Here is a 22,422-nt window from a genome sequence, read left to right as displayed (position 1 = left end):
TACAGGGACAGCGCACCCACCAAGTCTCTGGCCATCCTCACAGTACAGGATTTCTTCTAATATCTAATCTAAACCCACTCTCTTTCATTTAAACTGAAAGCCTTCCCCCTTGTCCTATCATTACATGCCCTTATCACAAGTCCCTCTCCAGGTTTCTTGAAAGCTCTCTCTACATAAAGAAAGGACACATACCCTGAAGCCTTCTCTTTTTCAGGCCAAACAGACACAATTATCCCAGCCTTTCCACATAGAAGTGCTCCTTCTAAGCAATTTGGTGGCCCCTTCTAGACTCATTCCAACAGGTCAAAGTCCTTCCTATACTGAGGACCTCAAAACAGGATGGAGCTAGCACTCCAAAGTGGGGTCTCATGAGAACAGAATAGAGGGGAAAATCCTCTCCCGGCTGGCCATGCTATTCTGGATGCAGCCCAGGACATGTTTGGCTTTCCAGGCTGTGAGTGCACATTGCTGGCTCATGTCCAGCTTCTCATCTCCCAGCACCCCCAAGCCCTTCTCAGCAGGGCTGCTCTGATCTGTTCATTCCCCAGTCTATCCCAATACCAGGGCTACCCAGACCCAGGTGCAGCACCTTGCACTTGGTCTCACTAAGCCACATGAGATTTCCATTGGCCCATTTCTCAAGCTTGTCCAGGCCCCTCTGGATTGCATCCCATCCTTCAGGTGTGTTAACTACAACACCCAGCTTGGTGTCATCTGCGAATCTGCTGAGGATGCACACCATCACTTGGAGGAATGTATTAAATAACACTGGTCCCAATACAGACTCCTGAGGAACACCACTTGCCACTGATACCCATCAGGACTCTAAGCCACTGACCTCTGGAAGCAACTGTCCAAACACTTTCTTTTCCATCTATCAGTCCCCTCACTGAATCCACCTCTCTCTAATTTAGAGAAAAGGATGGTGTGGGAGACTGGGTGAAAGGCTTTACAGAAGTTCAGACAGATAATGTCTGTGGCTCTTCCCTTGTCCACTCAGGTAGTCACGCCTTAAATATTCTCTGAAGGTTTTTGAAGCTGAGTAGGAACTACATCTATTTTTCAGGAAACAAGGCCAAAGAATTTGATCAAAGGCAAGGCCTGCAATGGTCCTCAGACAGTTCACATTCAGCTGAACTTGATTTAGCCTCCAGGAAAGTAGTCTCCCAGTTAAATGAACTTCATACTGCTCACTGATCCACACTGCCTTCACCAGCAGGCAAATTTCCTTCTTAGCATGATAGTTTTTGAGGTTTAATCCAGCATTTTAAAAAATTCTTTTCTACCATAAGCAGAAGTTGAACTCAAATTCAGTCTTTCATTTGCACTCTTGTACCTGAATATTGTAGTTTTAACTGGGGGAAAAGAAAAAATGAAAAAAAAAAAAAAAGAAAAAGGACCATTACATTCTGATTTGAGACTTCACCAACACCTGGAGAATGAGTTATGGCTGAGCTGTTAAACTCAATTCATCCCTGAAAACACTCTAAGGTTTTGTGAGCTTATGTAGATCCATCAGTCATGCTTTTAATACAAGGCTACAAGCCTACTTTATTTTTCTCTTGGGTACATTAAAACAAGGAAATAAGATAAATATCTCAGGTGAATGCAGAAGTGACATATAAGAAAAACAAATTAAGTACAAAATATTTGGACAAATGTACAACTCAAAGTGAAGCCTATCAGAAAAGCTACCAGATTTGACTAAGCATTAAATGTTAATCATGCTACTTATTGACTTCATTCAACAATGCTATTATACTTTATTTTAAAACACTTCAGCTTGAAAAAAAATCTATTTCATTATGCCTCTTTTTGGCTTCAAGACCTTCATGAGACTGGAAAGTTGCCAATGTTAACCAAAGATGCCACTTACAATAAAACCCACTGATGAGCGGACTTATCACTTTTTCCAGCTTCTTTAAATATCCAGATCTTGTTCTGCCACCCAATCATATAATTAGCCAACACTGTGATAAATAAATTGATTGTTTAAATTATGATATTTCAGTTGAGACTTTAAGTAAGTGTACCATATCCCCCAATGCAAAGTAAGTACAATCCATTTGCCATTTTTTGGCAACTGCTCCAAAATTCAGGTCTCAACATACTGACACAAATAGATGCATTCCATTTGTGGAATTCCACCTGAGGTCACATATTGCAGATGCTACAGATTTGGATGGCCTTATTTTTGTGGAGTAGGCAGATACTTTATTAGCTCCTCTTTTTGGAGGAAGGAAGCAAATAACCCTCCATTCTTCATCTAATCTTGGCCTGCAACAGAAACAAAGCTACAGAACTATACTCAAAGGAAAAATAAAACAAAACACAAAATCCTTAGATAAAAATATTCAAGCCATAAAAAAATCTTCAGACTTTTGAAAACTTGACTTCAAAGTAATGTGGCAAGCTGGTGGGCATTTAACACACAGCACACCTGTAGTTTCACAAGGTGGCCCTCAGCAGTCAGAGGCACCTTTATAAAACGTTTTCTTCTACAAACATAGAATACAAAAGACAACAAGAGCTCAAAACTGAATGGCACACAGCCACTGGGTGTGTAGATTCTGATGTGATCAGATCTGATGCAACCAGGCAGAATAGTCAGAGATGCATAGCACAGTCATTGTGTCTGACTTTCAATGCTCAGCATGTTATCTTTCAAAAGCAAACTGCACAATAGCTGCAAAATACCACCAAATCAGAATAATGTATTACTGTCCAGACACATTGATTTTACCAGTCAGGCAGCCCTGCAGCAACATATGGACTCCTTCACAACATATCACTTCAGGTACAGATACCTGGGAAACAGACACACAAGATGTGTGTCAAAATCCCCAAAATACAAATTGCTCACTGTCACAATGGTGACATACAAAATTGCTCCTTGCCTTTGAGTCATTTTCTTACTCAGATGTTCCATATCCATGAGGGCAATGAGCTTTTCCTCATTTGTACACATGAACCTTACAGCAATATCAGTCATAGCAAACAGCAAATGATCACAGAACAACTTAATCAAGTTGTACATATTCTAAACAAGCAAATGTTATCAATGAATTCCACATATCCTAATGACGTTTTAAAGGCAAGAAACAGAATCAAAACATGCAGCGTCAGGAGACAAGTAAATTATTTAAAATGAACAAATGGTTATGCTTCATGCTGTTAAAAAGATAGCACAGTGACTGAAATCTTAAGTAACTTACTGCTGTGACCTGAGGCCTTCAAGAAATACCCTCCCTCTTCTAGAATTAAAGAACATGGTTCCGGTGCATATCAATAACCTCAAAAATATCTCAGAGTTCCCTTAGCAAGATTGTGAAGAGACGTTCATCATTTTCCATCTTTCTTTGATTCAACTTTAAATGCAACATTCAAAAGAAATCCAAGCTTTCAAAAATGGGCAAGAAAGTGAGGTAACAGCAACCTACAGAAACTCCAGGAGTAACATTTCCTCCCTCTGTTTTCTCAAACATTGCTTTGGTAACGACCAGCAGCCCTAGATCCAAGTCCACTACAACACAAAAAAACCACATTTGGAACTTCCCACCAATGCATAACCCTGACTTACACAAATTCTTGTTCAACCACATACTTAGCTGCACAATACTAATGTCCTGGGATACTTTAGAAATACCTCCACTTAGCAAACTAAGTGCTAAAGAACTGATCAGTTAAGTCACCAAGGTTTTCCTTAGCTATTCATCTTGTTGCATTGAATTTTCTAAGTAATTAGCACTATCTAGCATTGTTTTAGTCATTTAAAACAACTGATTTGTCATCTCAAATTTCTGCCTCTACAATTAAAAAATGACACTGATTTGAGCTTTTTTAAAAATTATTTTAAAATAGACAGGCATTTTCATTAAGGGCAGTGTTTTATTCAAATTCACTTCCTGCATCATATGCACTTAATTCTATATTCATCTGTACCATAGCCTTTTCTTTTGTACCATAGCCTTTTCTTTATGGGAAATTGATTGCACTTCTCATCTCAGGCATCAGAAAAGCTATGAATAAAGTAAACCAATACCTTAGAGATCTCAGATCAATTTCTCAGGGAACTCAGTTTTGATGTGATACCTCAAGACTGTTTTCCTTTCATGTGTAACTTTAAGCCTGTGAGAAATCTTACTGGCATCAATGATCTGTTGATCAGTGGCACATTCTTTCTGATTTGGGACCTAAGCTTATCTGTCACTTGGGCTACTAACTATCCAGCCCTGACATAATCTCTTCTATTTGAGCCATAGACTTTTTCAGGCCAAAACATTAAGCTTTGCAGTTAGTATTAAATATAACAATTCCCTCTTCATGCAACAGTAATGTTAAATAAATAAATCATAATCTATTTCATCTACTTTGTTCTATTACTCCTGAAATAACCTTTATGTGTCCTTAGCTTCGTGTTCTTATTCTTCATTACATAAGCCCTGTCATATTTCCTTTGCCGTTTTCACCTATCACAACAAAAAAGAACACATTCAGAATCTATGAACAGGAATCAAAATACTGCTTTGACAGTTGACCATGCTCACATCAAATATCAACTATGCTCTAGATGTGCAATGCATGCTTATCCAAATAACCAATTTAATATGTGAATGTTTCTTTACAGCATGTAAAAATGTGCCTTGTTCTTTTTAAAACTAGCTTTGTTTCCCTCCCAATTCAAGCCTGTCTATCCTAAATCAATCATCAGCCAACCAGCCATGTCCTCTGGAGTCTCTTGCACGCTGAAAAACATATCCATCAATACCAATTACATGAAATATGATTAAGAGGCTCATTACACAATTCTTTTGAAAAAAGTTCTATATAAATTCACAAAGAAAATGTCACATAAAATCAGTCACTGATAACTGAGCATACAGTAATTCATCTGCTCTATGAAATCTACCTAAATATTGTTTTTTAAGCATTTGCCAAGCAACTAAAATGAATCGCATGAAATGGAAAGGTCAGCTATCATTCATAGTTTAAGATAATATATAGTTAAATAAATAAAACTGAGCAGCAAACTATATAACTTCATGCACAGTATTCAAATGTCATATATTACTGTCAGTAAAGCAAATATCACTGAACCTTTGGAAGTTCTTTTAGTATGTCAGTGTCAGACAGGGATACATAGTTACATGGACCCAAAGAGCTTACCAAATCAAGGACATATACAAGGCACTTACTACCTTACACTCTGGATACAAAAAGATATCCCTTTCTTGGTATCTTTCAAAATAAGTACTGAAACTTGCAATTAAGATCTACCCTACTGTTTAGAGAACCTAAAGTGTGAGATTTTTTCCTGTTTGTATATTGGATATTCTGTCAAGAACAAAGTGATTTTCTTGGTTGAAACAAGGCACAGGGTCTTCACTCCCAATAAAAATTTCAAGATAAAAAAAAAAAAAAAAAAGAAAAAAAGAAGAAGCAAGTTTTATCCTTGATTGAACGTGCATCAAACAAGTCATGTTTTGATAGTCAGAGTTAAACAGTGAGTGTAATGTGTCTTTCCCAAAGCTCTGCTTAGGTACACAAATGTAATTTAACCCACATGGAAAAAGGAACTCTGTAGCATGCTACTCATAATGAGTTGCTGCATCATCACAAAAAACACTCATATTCAAAATCTGTCTAAGTATTGCCATAGAAACAAAATAATTCTACAGTTTCTATGTGCAACTCTGTATCAGAATAAAAAAAAAACCACACAAAACTGTGAACTATTAGAGATACAGTAAAGTTATTAGTTCAAATTTTTCAAAATGAATAAGTCATCACAGGTGGTCCTGAATATCAAAATTATTGTTTATTTATGGCAAATGCAAGAAAACTGAATTGCAAGGACACTGCCATTAAAGCACCACATAAAACTCCAACAGTGTACAGTCTTTCCTAACAATAGACACCCATAAGGAGGCCTGCATTTTGGAGAAGAAAGAAAGCAGCATAACTAAACCCAGATTTTTTCCCCAGCATTTCCAGTCAAGCACAGAAAAGCATGAGTCACATTTGCAAATTTTGGCTTAAATTGGTTTAATGCTTCCCAGTGAATGCATATGCCTATTGTTCACGTCCTTTGATGATTTTAGCAAGTGATATCAAAAGCAAGCCCAGAATAAAACTGAAATAAAAGTCACTTAGCTCTTGAACTAGCATTTTAGCTTCCACAATACATTTAATTCAGGAAGGCAAAGCTTCTAGTGATTTTTTTTTTCCCCCTCCAAGGAAAAACCACGACCCAAACTTGGACACCTTTAAGGGACTTCATTTTAAAAACATACTTCATGCAATACCATTAAGACACATGTCCCACCTCAGTGTATGCAGGGCTAATTCAACAGTTGTACAGCAAGACTTAATCTAACAGAACTATAGTAACAATCTCAGATGTTATTATAATCAGCTTTTTAAGAAGCCATTTATATAATGGGATGTGAATGCCATTATACACTGACATCCAAATGTTCCAAGCAATAGTAAACTATGGCAATTACTTCTATTCTGCATCGTAACTGCAAAAGCACACTTGTTATGTGAGAAGTCTAATGCTGAAATTTTAAAGGGTTCATTTTATCAGAGTTTGCACTAGATATCTTTCCTATCTGGCCCATTCTATGAGGGTTTTGAACTAGATAACCTTCATATCCTTTAAAATAATTATACTTTCCATTACAATTCTAAATCTTGTTTTCCATTAAGAATATAGTACAATTTTGATAAAGTACCACCCTTAATTCCCACCAATATATTTGTTAAACTCTTTTACATAAAGCCAAAGTAATAAAACCAGCTTGCTGACTATTTTTCTTTGTTTTTTTTCACATCCTTTTACCGAAAAATTCCTAAAAAAAGTAAATAAACACTAACAATTTGCAAAATAAAAGAAGAATGACTTGAGTAACCAAGCTTGTGTTAATGTTGCAGCCATTTGTCACAGTAGTTTTCATCATCAGCTAAGATCTACACTCCATCAGCTATTTCCTCTGAAATGAATGCCTCTATAAAATCATCTCTTCATTTTATTTTTAGTTGTCTGCACTTGACCAGGCTCATTTATCCTTTGGCTTTTCCTTCAACTCTAACAAACAAACCCCTTCTGAGCTAACAGAACACAACAACATTAATTTAATTATTCCCATAAATTCTCCAGGTGTGACACCTATTCTTTCTCGGCTGAAATCTAACCCTGACAAGGTACATGATTAAGTGCTGGGTACAAGAGCTCCTGAAAATGCAGATGGACATTTCATAAGTTGTCCTAATATTCCTATTTTTTATATAAAATGAGCTTTGTGTACATTTGTTACCTATTTGCATAACTGGCACTCTATGCCTCTGAAAGGGTAGGTTATTTCATCAGTCGCTAAGAATGTCCTACATGTCTAAGGAGATGGCAATTTGATTTTTACACATATGCACACACAAATTTGTGTTCTATACGTATAGAAGTAATGGTTGTAAGCTAACAGTGAAAAGTATGTTATGCTGGACTGTAGCCATTACTTGCTCACAATGCGGATTCACAAAAAGCTTTTGACAGGCCTTTAAACGCCTGGAAGGCAAACTAGGCAAGTGAAAAAAGAGGATAGATCTTTGCCTGGGTAAGTGACTGAATACATAAAACAGTGAACAAGATCAGTTTTCACAGGGAGTGATGGTTCCAGTGGAGCAACTCATGCTTAACATACGCAGAGTAGTTCTAGAAAAGGGTGAGAACAGTGCAGGTAGAAAATCCATTGAGGAAAAGCTATACAAGGTAGTAAAGGCATGAATAATGAGATAAACTGTAAAGGATTGCACGGAATAAGTGGCTAGCTTGGAAAATAGCAACTATAAAAATGAACATAAGAGTTTAATTTAAAAAAAAATCATCCCAGTCCTCAGCAATAAAAATTAAAAAAAAAATAAATTAAAAAGGTAATCAAAGCTTAGAAAATTTTTTTTTGCAAGAGACAGTGGAATGGAAATCAATCCTATGCCCATACAGAAATTTACACCTTGCCTACTGCATGCAATTCCCCTACCCTCAGCTCACAAAACCTATACCAGAGCTGTCAAAACTTTGGAGAAGGGCAAGAAGCTTCCTCAAGCATCCTGCACAGCTTCCATTTAAATAGCATCTGATTAAGCCAAAAAAAGACAGGATTGAGTGACATAAGAACCAATGGTTATCTTTTCCAATAGAAGAACTAGAAGGCATCAAATTAAACTGATAGAAATCAGATTAACAATAAACAAGAGTAAATCTTCACACAACAGGCAATTGGCCACCCTTAAGGTAGAGGAGAAATCTTACAGAGGCCCAGTGGGAAAGAAGATAAAAGCTTAGAAGAACGACCTAATAAGGATTGCTCAGCAGACAGGAATTGCACCCAACTCTGAAATGTCCCTGAGCTGAAAAGAGCTGGGGGGTTCTCTGGAACACACCACATAGACTTACCCTGGATTTACTCCTTTTCACCAGACACCACAAAGAGCTACTGCTAAAGCAAACAGGCATTGGTCCAACTCAGTGTGGCCGTTCTCATGCTCTCACCTAAGGCTGCTAAGGGCATCTCCTTCCTTTGAGGCATTACCTATTGGGTAACAGATTGAGAGGCAGTTTGATTCATTGATCACTCATGCATTAGGTCATTCAGCAAGAGGGGACTGGGATTTAGAGAAGTTTTTGATGTCTAAAGTTTGCAGACTGGCTGGCTCAGACAGACTAACTGCTGCCAAAGCTAAGCAACCAGCAGCACTTTACAAAGCTATTGAGGATAGTCAAATGCAAAGGTTCCCCTGCTTAAATTCAACCTTTCACAAGATTAAAGCCTACAGCGATATTAATTCAATTCACCAATATTACATTTCAGTCTACTAAAAATAAGGTGTTTACAGGATGTAAAACAATGGCACTGTTGACAAGGAAGCAACAACGGAAGAACTATCTAAAGAAAGGTATCTCTAAACTTCAAATAATCATGTTGTGCAACACAAAAGCCAGAATTGCATTCTAATGGACTTCTTATACAAACAAAGGAGATTGGAACACTCCTTGAGGGAGTACTCAAAAGAAAAACAGCTATTTCAAAAATGTTAAAAGATTTCAACACCTCTGTCTCTTTTGTTGGATACTTCTCATGTTATCAAAATGGTATGTGGCTCCTAGTCACTGAAGCTAAAAGTATTATGCTGCCCAAATAATTCCCTCGGGTATTTTCAGCTTCACTACACCCACAGAATAGTTTTAATTCTTCCCAAGGTTGTGTAGGAAGATACTGACAGAGACTACAAGATATACAAGAACATCTACTGCATCCAACAATACCCTGAAACACAAGACTTCTTCACCAGACTATAGGGACTGAGAAGAAAACAGGTACAAAACGCTCCTCTGCCACAGGCCTGCCCCAATAAATTGTTTTCATGGGCAAACACTAAGCAATACAGAAATGGAGCTGAGCCCAGTCCAAACTCAGAATACTTGTTATGGCAGCACTGCAAAACTGAACTGAGGTAGCCTGGAGCAAGCAAAGAAGATGGTAAAGCTGATGTACAACCAGAGGAACATGGCTGTAATCGCTCATTTCATTCCTGATTTTAAACAGAGAAAATGCACCAATTCAGTAGCCAAATACCACATGGTGTTATCACACTAATCTGGGACAGTGAGCCACAGCCTGCTATAGCCTGTCTCACTAACTGCAGAGTTGACTTTGCCATCTACAGCCATTGTACACACACTTACCACACTTACCACACACTTACCACTTCAAAAAAGGAAAAGAAAAAAAACCAAACCAAGATGATACCACAGCATATTGTCTACTACCCAACACTGACAGAACTGCAATGAATTCATTTACAGACTATGAGAACTGCAACAGAAATGTATTTATGCAGACAGAATAACAACTGTTGGGAATTTGAACACAGAATTCAGAAAAGAGAAGGCTCTTGTAGATGTTTTTGTTAGCACCAACACTGCTGAGCTGTGGGAATTCTGTCTGCAGCAAAGAAAAATTGCTTCAGAGCCTCACAGAATAAAAACTCATTAAATACAAAGATAAGGATAAAAAAATAAAATAACCCAAACACATTTCCTTTTTTTTATTATTTTGAAAGAATATTAAAGTACTTATTTAGAAAGCTTTAAAAAGTCTGCAAACCATTTTTGTATATACTCCAGAAATAAAAGAATTTGTTCAGATAAACATTACACAAGACACCTCACACCTGTCCATGCTCTATTACTTCCAATGCTTTGATTTAGTTTAGTAAAACAATTGAGGTGCCTGTATGAAACAATATTTTGAGAAGTGAAGGAATGTGCAGCTTTCTTGATTAGCTGGATTACTGAATAATTAGTATCAATATTCTAATCTGTATTTAAACTTTTATAATATCCTATTAATGAAACTCCTTTTTTTCCAGGCCTCCTCCTATTTTAGACAAGTTCCCTTTTTCTAATGAGAAGCAAGCAGCACTTAGTTCTTACTCTCAACAGGTGGCAGGTAAGCAACATGCTCACAACATCACACAGATCCAAGACCTCCCTGGACAGCTCATTCCAGTTCTATGCTACCCTCAATGTAGCCTTTCCTCAGGTTGAGGTGGAATGTCTCTAATTTAAATTTATGGCCATTGCTCCCTTATCCTGTTGTCCAGCAAGTTCAGAAGCAGCCATACCTATCCTTATAAGCTTGGGGCTAGGGAAGGACTGCAAGCAGAACTACTGTTTGTTTGGAAGAACAGAGCTTATTTGTCCCAATGGGAAGAGCTTACATTTTTAAAGGTTATCTGGAAAGACAATTTCTAAGTAGCGTCACTTTTAGGATACCACAGAAAGGAAGAAACTGGTTTTTTAGTAGACACATACCAATGGTAAAATACTGAAAGACAAAATCACATTATACTGAAAAAGCAGCAAGCAACCCTGATTTCTCAGAACTAGGTCTTGGTTCTATCTCTAAGCTGTATCAGGGAGAGCCTTGTGAGCCTCTTTATGATTAATATAACAGGACTTCAAAAGCTATTTGCAGCAATCACCATTTCAATCCTCAGGGATTGGTTTATAAAAATTAATTCCCTAACCTTATCATGAAACAATATACTGTAAAATATGAACAATCAGCAGTGCTGTGGACAAAGGAGGAAACCATCTGACAATGGGCAGGAAAGAGAGCACAGAAAACCTCTGAGAAGAAACTGCTTAAGAATCAACTGTGACAGTTAGTAGTACAAAGCCTGTGTGGAAAATTATTATCTACTAGTTCATTTCAGATAAGAAAAAATCTTCTAAGAATTGAGCATGTGAAAAAATAATATTATTGACATTTTTAATGTATTTCAGAGAATTGCTATAATTGTTCATCTAAATTAGATGGAAAATCTGCATCTTTTTGAGAAAGATCAAAGTCCTGCAACTAAAAGCCCACTCATGAAAAGTAGGGAAGAATTTTTCTGACTAGAAAAACCAATGCATTTTGTACAAGAAAATCTTGAGGTTATATAATCACCTGCCAACACTGTAAATGCCTACTTATGAAGTCATGCAGTAACATTTCATTTTTCTCCCAGAGGGGAAAAAAGCAGAAAAATCTTTTAATTGGAAATGACTTAGCTTGCTAGAGCTATCACAGTTACACGTATTAACTGAACTGCCTTGTCTCAGTGCAATAGATTGAGACAAATGGAAAATCACAGCATGTCAATATGGAAAAGTTTGCATAAAATGCTGTTTGTTGCTTTAAAAAGAATGCATAAAAACGCAGATGTTTATTATTCCTTATAGTCATCTTTTGGAGTATGGAGGTAACTACTATATTCCATAGGACATTTTGAAAAAGAGGTAATCCAGGAGCAGAAAGAAAATTAAAACTTCTAATTTTCAAGTGTCTAATACTGCAGTTAAACTCTGTATACAGAGTCTTTGCATCCAATTCCCCAAGGGATTTTTTTTTTCATAAAGAGAAAACCCACTAAATTTTGGTGTACAAACGTAACAAACTTCCAAACTAGGAGTTATGCTTAGGATTTAAACTTCAGTGTTTCTGCACAGTAAGAAATGTGAGACTAACTGTACAAACAGGAAGAATGGAAGGCCTGCTGTTACCCTAGAAGGCTGGCCTTTGAGTATTTTCCTGAAGCTCAGGCCTCCAGCTTGTTTTAGGAAAGCAAAAAAATTTACTCCAGACTATAATCTCAAAGAAAATTTGGTAAGGAAACTTCTGGCCTTTTCCGTCCACTCTTCCTCACACAAGTGGCTGCAATTGCCCCAGTCAGTAAAATGACACACAGAGTCACCCTTCTAAAGCGTTAAAAAACTTTTCTTTCCACTAAAAGAAAGACGTAACTACCAATTTCTAAGAAAATATGCTGCTCGAGGAAACACTACAATTTAAGAAGCAGATCCATCTGAATCAAAGTAGACAGAGAACAAAACTGCAGAAAATTATACAAACCTTCCTCCGTAGAAAGCAAATATTCAGTCACTTGCAGAAGCTGTTTGACAATAGTGGCAAAAAAGGGAGAACAACCTATTCATTCTGACAGACCCCTGCATAGAACTGAACATATTTTTGGAGACCTGGAAAAAAGACTGTAATGGACTGATGCTGACTGGATGCCAGGCACCCACCAAAGTTGCTTTCTCAGTCCCCTCCACAAATGGACAGGGAAAGAACATATAAAGAAATGTTCATGAGTTAAGGAACAAGAGAGAGATCATTTACTTTTGCAGGCAAAATTGACTCAAATTGGGGATATTAATAGAATTCATTACTAACATAATCAGAACAGGACAGTGAGAAGTAAAATAAATCTTAAAAATAACTTCCCTGCACTACCTTCCCAGCTTTCCCTCCTCCTGCCGTGGTGCAGGGAGACAGGGAATGGGGTTATGGTCAGTTCATCGCCGGCGGTTTCTCCCCCTGCTCAGGGAGGGGAGTCCTTCCCCTGCTGCACCCTGGGGTCCCTCCAAGGAGAGACAGCTCCTTGAACTTCTCCAGTGTTAGTCCATCTCACAGGAAACAGTCCCCTCAAACTGCTGCAATATGGGGTCACTCTTCCACAGGGTGCAGTCCTTCAAGGACAGGCTGCTCTTACCTGGCTTCCCCACAGGGCCACAGGTCCTACCAGGAAATCTGCTCCAGTATGGGCTTCTCTCTCCATGGGTCTGCAGGTCCCTGCCAGGCTCCAACACAGGTTTCACTCTGCTATTCCCCTTTATAAGCCTCTGGAAATACCTCTTTCTTTTCACAAATTCTAAAATTAAACTTGATTCATTCTCAGAAGTCTTTGAAAAAGTAGTTCAAATTAGGTAAAATCCCCTTAGATGTAAAAAGATCAATGACCACAGGTTAAATACAAAATATTATTACTTTTTAGTCAATTCTTGCTTCTTCTAAACTATTAGAACCAGTAACATAGTGTAACTTTCTTGCCATCCTCCTCCAGAATATAGATCTTACTTCACAATATTCTAAAAAAAGATTTTATTTATTAATAAAAAACCTGTTTGCCCGATTTCAGCAATATACCACATATAGCTGATTCCTAAAGTCTCAAGAATACATCCTGGCAAACCATAAGAGTTTAGAGGCATACCAAATTACTCAAATGCTGCATAAAGCATTCTCTCAACACTTTTTAAACAGAAAATATTTATGTAGCAATAAAGGGCATTGAGATTTTAATTTGCAATAACTGTCCATTCAATACCAAGTAACTCAACTGGAAATAACAGGATAAATCACTGTGCCCCAAATCTCAACATCAGTCAACAAGTGACCAAAGTAGAAGCTGTTCCTACCACCCTGTTGGAACACTGGGCATAGGTGCCCACTCCATGATGTTTATATGCTCAGGGTACAATGAGCTCTGGAAGAGTGTCACAGGTGCAGATGATATGGCACCCTTATGAAAACATTTCAACCAAACCAGGATAAGAGGCACTGTAACTATCACTGGCAAGTATACATCGCAGTTGCTACCAGTAGGAAGGTCCAGAATACTTCTGTGTGCATTGGGGTGAAAGGAAATAAAAATTCAAAGTAATCTCTGTTACAGCAGGGCCCGGGCGTCATGATGAAGCAACATCAGCAACCGTGGCAGTACAAACTATGCTGTAGCAGAAGCCATAAGCATACAGATAAGCTCAAAAAATGAACATTCAATTGCCTCAACACCATCACAGCAAAAGTCACATCAAGGCTAATAACATTTCTTAAATACACAGAATAAATTAAGTCTAAATTCTAACCAAAAGTGAGAGAGAGTTGACAGGAAGATAAAAACCTTGCTCAGGTAATCAGAGATATAGAGAAGTTGTCATACACTGCATTACTGTTGTAACAAGAAAAAAAAGATCCCCATAAAGAAGTTCATAGCACTACAATTACTGTGTAGACAAAATATTTAATAAAATTTACTTTGTTAGAGAAAACAGACCTTTAAATTAACTTCAACTTTAGTCTCTGATTAACAACAGGATGACTCACACTTAAAAATACTAGTCAACTAGAGAGCTATAGAGGGTCCAACATTTTGAGTGGGCACATTGTAATAAAGGTTAGTAGAATTGCTTCATATGAAGAATACTTTTCCTATGAGCAAAAACAATTTTTCAGCTACTCCAATTTTAGATTTGAATTAGACTGGAATTTTCTGAATCAGATTTCCTAGGGAATATTTTATTTTACATCTTGGAAACACTTGTTTCTGAAAGTAGGTTTTATCACATTTAAAATATTACCATGGCTTCTTCTTTGAAAGCAACCATTTACATCTGACAATAATCCACTCTCAAGCTGAACTAAATTCCATTTATCATGGTATTATAGAATGGCTTGGGTTGAAAAGGATCTTAAAGATCACCTAATTTCAAACCTGCTGCCATGGAGACCTCCCACTAGACCAGGTTGCTCAGAGCCCCATCCAACCTCACCTTGAACACTTCCAGGGATGGGGCAGCCACAAGTTCACAGGGTAGCCTGTTACAGTCATACCAGCCTCAAAGTAAAGATTAAATTTAAACTCCCTCTCCCCATATTTCCATATGCTAATCACAGAATCATAGAATGCATTGACTTGGAAGGGGGTAACCAGGATCATTGAGTCCAACTCCCGGCCCCGCACAGGACACCCCAAGGGTCACACCACATGCCCAAGGGTATGCTCCAAATGCTTATTGAACTCTGTCAGGTTTGCTGCTGTGACCATTGATTGCATGTGTCTCCCTGGGGAGCCTCTTCCAGTGCCCAATCACTCTCTGGGTGAAAAACTGCTTGATATCCAACCTAAACCATGCCCTGACTCAGCTTCATGCTGTTTCCTTGAGACCCATCACTGGTCATCAGAGAGGGCATCAGTGTCTGCCCCTTTGCTTCCCCTTGTGATGGTGTTGAAGACCATGTGAGGTCTTGGCTCAGTCTCCTCTTCCCCATCCTCTAATCACAGTTCTTGTATGTTCTACAGAAATGCCTACATACTAAAATACCTTCCACTTTCTCACTTTACTGGGGCATTACATTCATAGAAAGATGTGCACTGCCTATCTCTATTGGGGGCAGAAGGAAGGGAATAATTATTAAAAAATTCTTAATTGTTCTCTTAACATTTCTTTCCTGTGGATTTTTCAAGTTGTATACTCTACTGAGTGTGCAATAATCCTGCATTTTCCAAAGGCTCAAATTTAAATCCTGTTCAATATGATATCTATAATCATCTCCATCCTCCACAATGATAGTTTTTAATATATAAAGAGAAAAATCTTGGGACTTACACGGAAATAGTCACTGCAGGCTGCCAGGACTGCTTTATGTGCGTGGAATTTCTGCTCTTCAGCAATAAGGGTAATATCACAAAGTATTCCATCACTTCTTTGTTGGTTCAGAGCTGCCAGGACAGCATCGTTGTGGGAGCTAGACTGACAAAGCCTCTGACCTGTCAGCATTTCCTGAACACTGAGAGGGGAAAGGGGAAAGATTCTGTCAAAAAAAAATTGCACAAAACAAACACATTCTGTCAGAAATACAGAACAACTTTTTCTAAGACAAGACAGTTTGATAATTCTTGGAAAGCAAAAGAGTCATGAACCCTGTCTGGCAAAAATCTTTACACAGCATAGACATCAGAAAAGATCAATATTAAAATGCATTATGAAAACTGATTATATACTCAAATTAAAAATCCTCAATGGTTCTGATTTTTCATTTCCTGACCAGAAGTCAGCTGAACTCACAGGATTAATTCAGAATCATTTTAGGATTAAATGAGAACAACAGAGGGCTTAGGTCAATGGGGCACCAGAAAACTTTTAAGTGGTTCAATCTGAACCACTGGTGAAAAGGAGGGCATGTGCATATATGCAAAAAGTTCTACTAAAAAGAATGATGCCTCATGGTCTCAGGTGGCCCATTTAAGTCTGATGCTGAGTTACAGAGTATTTTCAGACCACTTCAGGCTATTCATATTTATGAAGTGTTGTGGTGGTTTTTTGATTGTCTGTTTAGTGTTGGGGGAAGGGAGAGAATGTTTGATTAGTTTTAAAATGCCAAGGCCTTCTCCACCTCTGAATACTTCCATGTATGAATATAAGATTTGCATATAATCCAGTCTAAAACTGATTGCAGCTTCCTTTTTCTGTAGCAGAAGGAAGAGACAAGCATCTGCTGATGCAAATGGAAACAAATCAAAACATATCAGCAATTCCCCTTTGGTACAAAACAATGCAATTGATTTGAAGTCTGTGAGACTACCATAGTAGTCTCACTACCATTCTCAGAGAATCCATATATGTGTTTATAGAAAGTGAGTTTACAGAGAGTCATCTCAGCATAAATCAAAGTGAAGTTTGTTTCTTTTACAGGATGAATAACCCATCATCTTTCCAGCACAATCACTGCATGTATGTACTATACAGCAGCTGTATGGCTGTGATACTCTCCTTTCTCTGCCCATCCTACTTCTACACCTCAGGCACCTATAAGCTGCCTACAGACTGTTTGGTCTAATATAACTTGCTCTTTTAGAAAGAAAACAACTAAAACACTGCTTCTAGAAGCAGGCTGGCCAAAGAGGAATAACACAGGGATAGTGTGTATCTGAATTTTACCACCTCTCTGAGCATTTAGGTTTCACATATGGACATACACTAAATACATTTCAAAAGGACTCATTCAAATTATTATTTTTTCTTCAGCTGTTCTGTTTGTGGAATCCAATTCATATTCTAAATGACAGTTACCAAGAAATCCAACTCGCAAAAACACAAGATAATTATTTTAATGCTTATTTCCATTCTGTAATTTCCATAGCAAAGTGACTAAAACTAGTGCAAGTACAATACATTAATGATACCCTGAGATGGTTTCTCTTAACTTCTGTTTTTATTAGCCTCTCTCCCAGAGTTCTAAATCAAGACCTTCATTCCTCTTGCTTTTTCATCATCCAGAGGACTATTTCATTCAATAGAAACATATCTGGGATTTAAATCTGAGTTCTATCATAATCCATTTTTCAATTCAGTGACCAAAGTGAAAAATCAATTGCCTGTAACCCTTGGGCTAATAACATATGAAGAATGCATACATATGAAAGACAATTTAACTGGAATTTATGAATGAAAATACACAGAATCCTGAACAGTGGAACACTACACAAAATTATCACCAGCCACCGTTTCAGATGCATAAATGTAAAATGCCAGTTGCTTCTGAAATCAAAAATCCCAAGCACAGACTAAGGCATAAATAAGATAATGTATGAAGAGACTGTGGGCCTCTAATCAATCCCAGACACAGCTTTCCTTGCCCGAGATAAGAAGCAACAAAAAGGCTATATTTTGCAGATTATAGCATGCATATGTATTTAATAACATGAACTCCTATCTAATGAACAAAATTATCAGTTTTATTTTTTTCTACTTTCTTAACTGAATCTTTGGTAAACATCATCTTAAATGCTAATAACTTCCTACACACTACCAAGCACTATACCTCAGGCACCTCTCAGATGGCATCCTTCAGTCTTCTGAATATCAAAACTTATAATGCTCTAGGGAAAGCTGCAAACGTTCCAGCTAGAAAAAGAGAATGGAGAGGAACATTACAATTCAAAGCATACATAGCCTCAGCCTTAAAGATCAATACTTTCAGGATGTGCAATTCAAAAGCAAGTTTCACTGTCTAGATCTGAGTGCAGTCTGAAAAGTGGCCTTTCCTCTAGTCTTTTTTTAGAGATTCGCACCCTGCCATCTGAATGTCCCACACCTACTGCCCTTGAGGAATGCTTTCCACAAACTCAGGAACAGATATAATTTCAAAAAAGCTGAAAAGTGGTAAGGAGGGAAGTAACTGTGCCGAACATCCTTCAATATGAAGAGTAAGTCAAAGGCATGTATTAGTGTTTGCTTACTTCCCAGAATAACACACAGCTTTTATGTTCAGTGATACTAAGGGCCTTTTCCAACCTAAATGACTCTATGATGAATCATTCTGGCAAATATAAAACAGTATAGTACAATCATTTTTATAAACACAACAGCTTTTTTTTTTTTAAAGTCAAAATACTAAAGTGACCATATAAATAAACAGAGAATAGCTAAGGTGTACAAAGACCTGAGTTATTGAAAATGAGGTTGTACAGCAAATTTTTAACTGGTGTAGCAGACAGCACAGCTGACATTTCAAATTTGGTTTAAATGGAAAACTTTAAATCCATCTAAATCCTCCTATTATAGTGAAATACTCCCTAATTGTAGAAATTGACAGAAAAAATATAAGCAAGACAGAAAATGCTCCAAGTTTGAGATACATGCTAAAATTGCCAAAACACATTTTTAAAATTATTATTTCACTCTTTGTGATTTTTTGATGAACACTAAACCCAATATGATAATACTTTAAAACTAAAATTTATTTTCTTATTGCTTCATTAATTTTCCCACATCCTAGAAAAGTGCTAAAATTAAAAATTTGAGAATGATTGAAACTAGTAATGATCCAGCTAGCACTGGAAGAAGATAATATTTTTGGTAGGGTATTATGTACCATTCCTAAATGGAAAAAAGAAAAACCTGCAACAGTATTTTCCTCTGTAAACACAGTGTAACTAAGGATTTCAAAGGTAAGCAATACAAAAGAAATCACACGGTCCATGCAAATGATTATGACAAACTAATACATCAAAACAGTGTTTGCTCTGTTTGCCTGACGAAATGTCAGTCTTTCCATGTATGTTTTTGTCACAGTCTTATGAAACAGCAAAATAAACAGCAGGTTTTTTGCACCCCCAGGAAATCTTGGAATGAAGCGTCACCCTGCTGCAACCATTGCACATTGTTAGGCTGTGCCACTTCTTCAATCTAAATTACCAGTGGAGTTCAGGAATTATTTATTCAAAGATTGCTAAAAAAAGGTGTCTAAGCAAGCAGAATTTTTTCCTTTATTTTAACTGGATATAACACTGGTTTGGAAATATTAGACGAAGTGGTTTAGTATACAGAAGTATTTATTGGCAGAATGCATGTGCCCTTTTCCAGAAAAAGTCTAGCTCATTTAAATTAATCTTGAGGAGCCAATACCATGTTCATAGTTTATGAATGCATAAGAGGCATTGAAATAAATTCAGTTACATCTTTTCTCATCCTTTTGGTGGGTTTATTTGGGGGGGGTGGGGTATTTTTTTTCCTTGTATAATTTAGAAACAAACTGAAGGCAAGAACGTATTTCTGATTAATTATTGAAAATACAAGCCACCAGAATATGGATTAGATGAAATGAGGGAAGGATGTAGGTGATCAAAATAAAACTCATTTTCAATCTACTTTCTGAAAATACCCTAAGTGTCCCAAAATTCACTATTCCCCCCCCCCCCCAACTTCAAGTAGCAAGCTTTTTTTTTCTACTTCACATATCTGATTTTACAGAGTTGCCCAAACCATAGTCCAGATCATCACAGAACTTATTCTGTTGCATAAACAGGCTCTGTATTTTATATTGGGTACCTAAAAACATTTTTACCACTCTAATTATGCTTCCTTTGTCTTGCAAACTAGTAAAAAATGTATATTCATAATGAAAATTACAATCTATTAATAATGCCTGAAAACATACAGGTTTTCTACATAACTCAAGCTTATATAAAATAATTAGCACCTTGGTGGTTTCATCAATAATTTTCCCATTTGCTCTAAGTAAATAAGAACTGAGTTACAATCAACTTCAGTGTGAACTCACAGAACATGATACAAGCATTATTTTTGCCAGGTCAAAAATGAAATTATTTTAAAATCCTGATTTTAAGTGTCTTCTTAATACAAAAATAAAATAGCATTTGACACAAAGCTTGCACTGTTTTCTTCATTAAGGTAATTACTTCTTAGGCAAGAGTTACTAAACTATCCCACTCCCATCCCCTGAGCCCCAGCCTAGGTTTAGGGGAAAGCAAGGGTTCTATTACCTACGTAGGAGTCAGAAAAACCCTACTTAACTGCCTCCATGGTTCTAGGGAACACACTGGGCTGTGATGGGACAGGTGAGACTCTGCCCTTCTCAGATATTTGGTGAGACTGACAAATAAAAAAAGGAGAAAAATCAAAGTGAAACACATGCAACTATCACTTCACAGAGTTCAGCTTAATACAGTATTCAAGTGACACTAAAAGACGCTTTTTTAGACAGAAGAGATGCTCTCCTGCAAATATGGCCAGGAGCAGAACTCTTTTAAAAGACAGGGTGGAAAATGACAGAGCATTTGGTGCTTTTTATAACACATAAAGAAAACAGCTCAATTGTGAAAAGCTGCAACACAACATTTGAGTTAAGTATCTTTCAAACTGTTCTCTGACCTAGGCAGCCAACACAGACAAATCTTCACTGCAGCCAGATGCAACCTCTGCTCTTGTGATGATCCACATTTGGAGGGAGGTAGAAGAGCCAAGAACCCTCGGGGATGTCCTCAAGCAGCCCGTGCTGCCTCAGAGCCACTCACAGAGTGACAGGACACCGACTTGCCTCTCTGGGGAGATCTCTGCTACTCATTTCTTAATACAGCATGCAGTGAGGATTTTGGGAACTGTGGAATCCTTTACACTGGTACCACTGGTACCACTTAAGGCAGCTTTCACCTAGTTCATCACAAACAAAGCTGCTGATCGTCTGTTTAGCACTAAACTTCACAGAATGACACTGCATTATTTAAGTACTGCTCTGCCTTTAAAGTCCTCCAGTGTACGAAAAGCCCCCTAATTTCTCCTTTAAATTTCTTCTTTGCAATAGGAAAGCCAGTCATTTATCTAATACCACATTACTTAAAACAATACTGCTTATAAAAAATATATTTCAAATAATTAATTTTGAGTATTTAAGTACATATTTTAATCTCATTTCACATAGGTAGCTTTTAGTTACATTATTAAACTTCATTTCACATGTCAGTAACCATAAAAAACTGTTGATACATAAAACTTCACATTAAATTGGGGTTTTTTTTCATTTCTCTGAGCACAGATAATGTATCTTTTCAGACAGCAATATTTCATTTAGACACATTTATTAACATTCTTAATTATGACTGCTATTATGTTGGAAAACAGTAACTCAACATCACTTTTGTTAAATTTCCTGTGTGCCAAACTAGCTTGTTTAGAAATTTATTAAAATTCACATACTCGAGAACTGGTTAAAAAGACTAAAAATACTGAATATATAAATAATTTTTGAAATATTTTGCATTTTCAAGTAGTTTAATTAGTTATTTTCTTTCTCTGAAGTCACCCCTTTTTCAAGTATGTATTTTAAGTATGGAAAAACACTTCCACTTAAACCCATACCACTTCAAGTTAGATGCATGGACAAACTGAAGGAATCAAGAGCGCTTTCCTGCAAAAAAGTAACATTTTGAACAAACTGGGTAAGTCATGAAGACAAAGCATTTGCATGCAGTGAAATGGTATTTTCACTTTGATAGCTGCAAATATCTGATTTAAATTTGGCTTTTTTTTTTTTTTAAAAAAAAAAACAACATACAACATTCTAAAGCTAACAGAAGTACACTCTATTAGTTTCATTCCAGAATGGCATCATAGCACATCCTGACAGAGGCTGTCATGGATACAGAACTAGACCATTAAGATTTACCCATGGCAATTTTCTGTTCTAGCTTGGCTCATTATTCACAGGAGCTTCTGCTTTTGCCTGTGGTTTTAATAAGTCAGAATAAATCAACCTTTCAAGCTGTACTTTACCTTCTCTTGAAGTAAGAGTCTCTTTAGAAACAAAACTATGAGTTTACTATTTATAGAAAATAAGGACAACATTTTCTTCTACTTTTTTTTTTTTAATTACATCTCTGCCAAATTAATTTGTCAAAAGGAAAACGAAAGGAAACTTGGAAACATTTAAAGTTTGACTGCAAACCTGCTCT

The 22,422-nt window shown here is 37.0% G+C and overlaps 1 protein-coding gene across 7 annotated transcripts in view; it reads right to left on the bottom strand.

Annotated features, from left to right (window-relative positions):
- KLHL32 (kelch like family member 32) overlaps positions 1-18,016 on the bottom strand; it is a 94,141-nt gene extending 76,125 nt beyond the window's left edge. For all 7 annotated transcript variants that reach the window (XM_062488684.1, XM_062488690.1, XM_062488689.1 and 4 more), the window contains exons 1-2: positions 17,994-18,016; positions 15,779-15,959 (exon numbers count right to left, since the gene is read on the bottom strand). In XM_062488684.1, the coding sequence (XP_062344668.1) occupies positions 15,779-15,959; positions 17,994-18,016 (204 nt within the window). The remainder of the gene's footprint in view (positions 1-15,778; positions 15,960-17,993) is intronic.
- Positions 18,017-22,422: the final 4,406 nt, after the last annotated feature.

Source organism: Cinclus cinclus, chromosome 3 (genome assembly GCF_963662255.1).
Source record: "Cinclus cinclus chromosome 3, bCinCin1.1, whole genome shotgun sequence".
NCBI classification, from domain to species: Eukaryota; Metazoa; Chordata; class Aves; order Passeriformes; family Cinclidae; genus Cinclus; species Cinclus cinclus.
Note: the sequence above shows the minus strand (reverse complement) of the source record. Positions and strands in the feature narration are given on the sequence as shown.